This window comes from Perkinsus marinus, assembly GCF_000006405.1.
Source record: "Perkinsus marinus ATCC 50983 genomic scaffold scf_1104296934368, whole genome shotgun sequence".
NCBI lineage: Eukaryota > Perkinsozoa > Perkinsida > Perkinsidae > Perkinsus > Perkinsus marinus.
In genome coordinates, this window is record NW_003214825.1 from 33,907 (window position 1) to 37,053 (window position 3,147).

At 45.4% G+C, this 3,147-nt stretch overlaps 1 protein-coding gene across 1 annotated transcript; it reads left to right on the forward strand.

Annotated features, from left to right (window-relative positions):
* Positions 1-1,740: 1,740 nt before the first annotated feature.
* Pmar_PMAR022570 (conserved hypothetical protein) lies at positions 1,741-2,751 on the forward strand (the record flags this gene model as incomplete). Its single annotated transcript, XM_002784881.1, has 5 exons — positions 1,741-1,875; positions 1,926-1,976; positions 2,385-2,480; positions 2,522-2,605; positions 2,659-2,751. The coding sequence occupies 5 exons, from the start codon at positions 1,741-1,743 to the stop codon at positions 2,749-2,751; spliced, it is 459 nt and encodes a 152-aa protein (XP_002784927.1).
* Positions 2,752-3,147: the final 396 nt, after the last annotated feature.

Consider the following 3,147-nt stretch of genomic DNA (forward strand, 5'->3'; position numbering starts at 1 on the left):
CCGGATAGCAGTGTCGGTGGCCAAACTGAGCACCACTTGTCTTGGATCTGACACGAATCCTCTTTCATGGATCACAAATCTTAGTCCTACTATCTCCTCTAAACTCTGGCAATGTATCATGTGGAACTCACTCTGTGTGGGATGAAAGATTACCTTGGTGGGAGTTAAGCCGGAATTCAAAATACACCGTAGTGGAGATATGCCATCGACTGAGAGTGAGGCATCGACTGAGCACCGAGCGGTCATGAGCAGATAATAGGTTTTACGTCGAACCGGTCCAAAGGAACCTCAGTGTTGCTGTAATGATCGTTGTTGGCTTCGACACAGCGCGGGGGAGTCTTGTATGACCACGCATGACCACACAATTAATACTTTCATTTCAGCTTGTTGTCGAGCGTCAGTCGGAGAAGAATTTGTATACTCTTGGCACCTCTGCATTTTGGGAGCATAGCGACGGACCCCGCTCTTGTTGTCCACACAAGAGAGTAATGCCTATCGTAGGGAATAACTACACAGTAATAGACACCCAATCTGAAACGATACCATCCCCTGGAGTATCCCTTCCAGAGCCACCCCAGCTCGTGGCATGCACTTTCGAGAGACGACCTACCGCAAGGAGTACCGGTTGCAGTATGTTTTCCGTTGCGCCAACTTGATCATAGTATGGATGGTCGACTCCCATTCAACTGAGTACTGCAAACGGAAATTTCCTGAATTTCCCATTTAGACAACCCTGATTTCAATGTCATCACATTAGTAACATTTTCCCATTGTTATCAAATCCTGAGGGTCATGATCTCTCAAAGTTAAATGGGTCCCAAGTGTGTTTCTTTTGCAAATTTGGGAAAGTAATGCACGTCTTCTTCGAAACTGATGTAGTTTATCATCTACATTATGATTCATAGTCTATGACATTGGGAAATCCCATTGAGGCTAGCATGGGAAGAGCCACTGAAATTCGCCAGGCTAAGACATGTGGTTACAGTTTGCTAGCAACTGGCCTCCTCCCACTGTTCGTGTGAGCGGCTCAAACTTGGTGCATGTCGATGAGTATGCGTGCTGCACTAGAACGCATGTGCACGTCGTTTCGCAAGCGCATCTTAGGCGTATCTCTCTCACTCCAGCTTCCATGATTTATGCACTAGGGAAACCCTAGCCCGTTTTTTCTACGCTGGGAGGGGCGCGATCTTGAAAATTGTTAAACGAAGAAACACAGAAGTGAATCGTAGGTTGTTCAGTGACAGGCATATGATGATTCGCACGGAGAAGATCCGGAGCACCAGGAATGATCAAATCTTGTACACACTACCACACGCTAGCGAGCGGCATATTGTGTAAGAAACCAATAGTTTCGATGAAAGCGATTCTGGTGGTAATTGTATATTGCAAAAAGTTAATTTCGTAGAAATGTCTTGACTGGGAATCGAACCTGGATCTTCGGGCATGTCTCGACAATATGTGGAACTCGGGTGGAGGCGGCCTTATTGCGTGGTGGAGAGTGAACTAGCGGGTTAGCTAGCTCAACAATAGAATGCTCATATCTCATTGCATGCTTAAGTGGCAGTGTGGTGAAATCCAATATCGAAACTGCCAAATTGAGGAAATTTCGAGACTTTCTTGTTAGTTTCTGCACACTCAGTGGTAATCAAGTGATAGGTGTTTGTGTTTAACGATCCTCTTGTTTTAGCAATTCCTGAGTGGAGATATTCGTGGTGGTAGAAAATCCTTACTTTGATCAATATGGTTGAAACTGATCAAATTGGCAATTCCACTGAGGGGAGCGGCTCGATTGTGCGGCCCCCTAAGACCATGCGCATTTTGATATGTGGATGTTGGGATTTGATGCATACTGGTCACTTCAACGCCATCAGACAAGTAGGTGACATGTGTTTGGGTTGAACCTGGGATCTCCCGGTTATGCTTAGGTTTCTACCATTGGTCGTGAAATTGAAGAGGAAAAGAAAGAGGAAGGAGAAGTAAGAAACTTTGCGTATTGTCCACTGTTTTCTCGCCGTCTTCTTGTTTCTCGGATTTTCATTTGTTCTACTTGAGGCGGAGCTTCCTCCCACAATTGCTATCTTATCGTTTGTCTAAATGACGAGGAAATATCCACGAGTTTGTAGGAGGCATTCTAGCTATCATTCGTGAGAGTTAGATTCGCTAGCTGTTGTGGCTTTGTGTCGGGCCTAACTACGTCATTGTCTCGCAACAGTGTTAGGCATAGACCATGTCCCATGGCATGGGGATCTTGCATCTTGATGGGAACGATGCAGTGGAGCATTCTCATTCGTTGTATTCACGATAGTAGTTCATCTTGACTCGTCTGTGTGTTACGTATATGCACTCATCACGTTGGATGATTACACCGTATGTATGCTCTTCAGACGGTCCACGTTGAAGTTGTGGCTGGAATTCACCCTAACAAGGAAATACGACGAGTGAAAGGAGGCGAGTTTGTATGCTCTGAAGAGGAGAAGGAGGTAGGTATTCTTTTCGTGTCGCGCGAAGTGGTATTTTTTAGGCAATGTTGTGGGCGTGTAAATGGGTGGACGACATAGTGCATGACGTTCCTTACAAGCCTCTCACAGTCGAATTCTTGGATGAGGTAACATCAATTCGCGTTGCGCTGCGTGAAAAAATATGACCCTTTTTTTTCAGCATCGCATTGATTACGCAGTTCACGGTGATGATATCGCGAAAGCTTCTGATGGTACTGATATGTATGGTTACGTTAAAAAGGCTGGCAGGTAGTTTGATTGCCGTAAGGTGTTGAATTTGAGAATCGGCTCAGATATCGGGAATTCAGAAGGAGCGAATGTATTTCGACGACGACCTTGATCAACAGAGTAGTGATCAGCCGCTCTTCGTTTATGGAGTGTGGCTCTCTGAGAAGTTTTCTTGCAAACTTGTGATTCCTATCGTCAACGATCTCTGTAAAATCACGTGGTCGTAATGTGTAACGGAATGAGTACCCGGAATTCCTTGGAGCGTGTCGTCACTGCACAACGTTGTTGTGCAGCTATTCTTTAGAAAGTGTGGTGGATGTGCCCTCAATACACGAGAAGTGTTTTTCTTCCTATCAGATTCTGGGTTGCTATCCTGGTGCCAACGCGAATGAGGCATTCTCATTGACTAGTAGGAGGATGA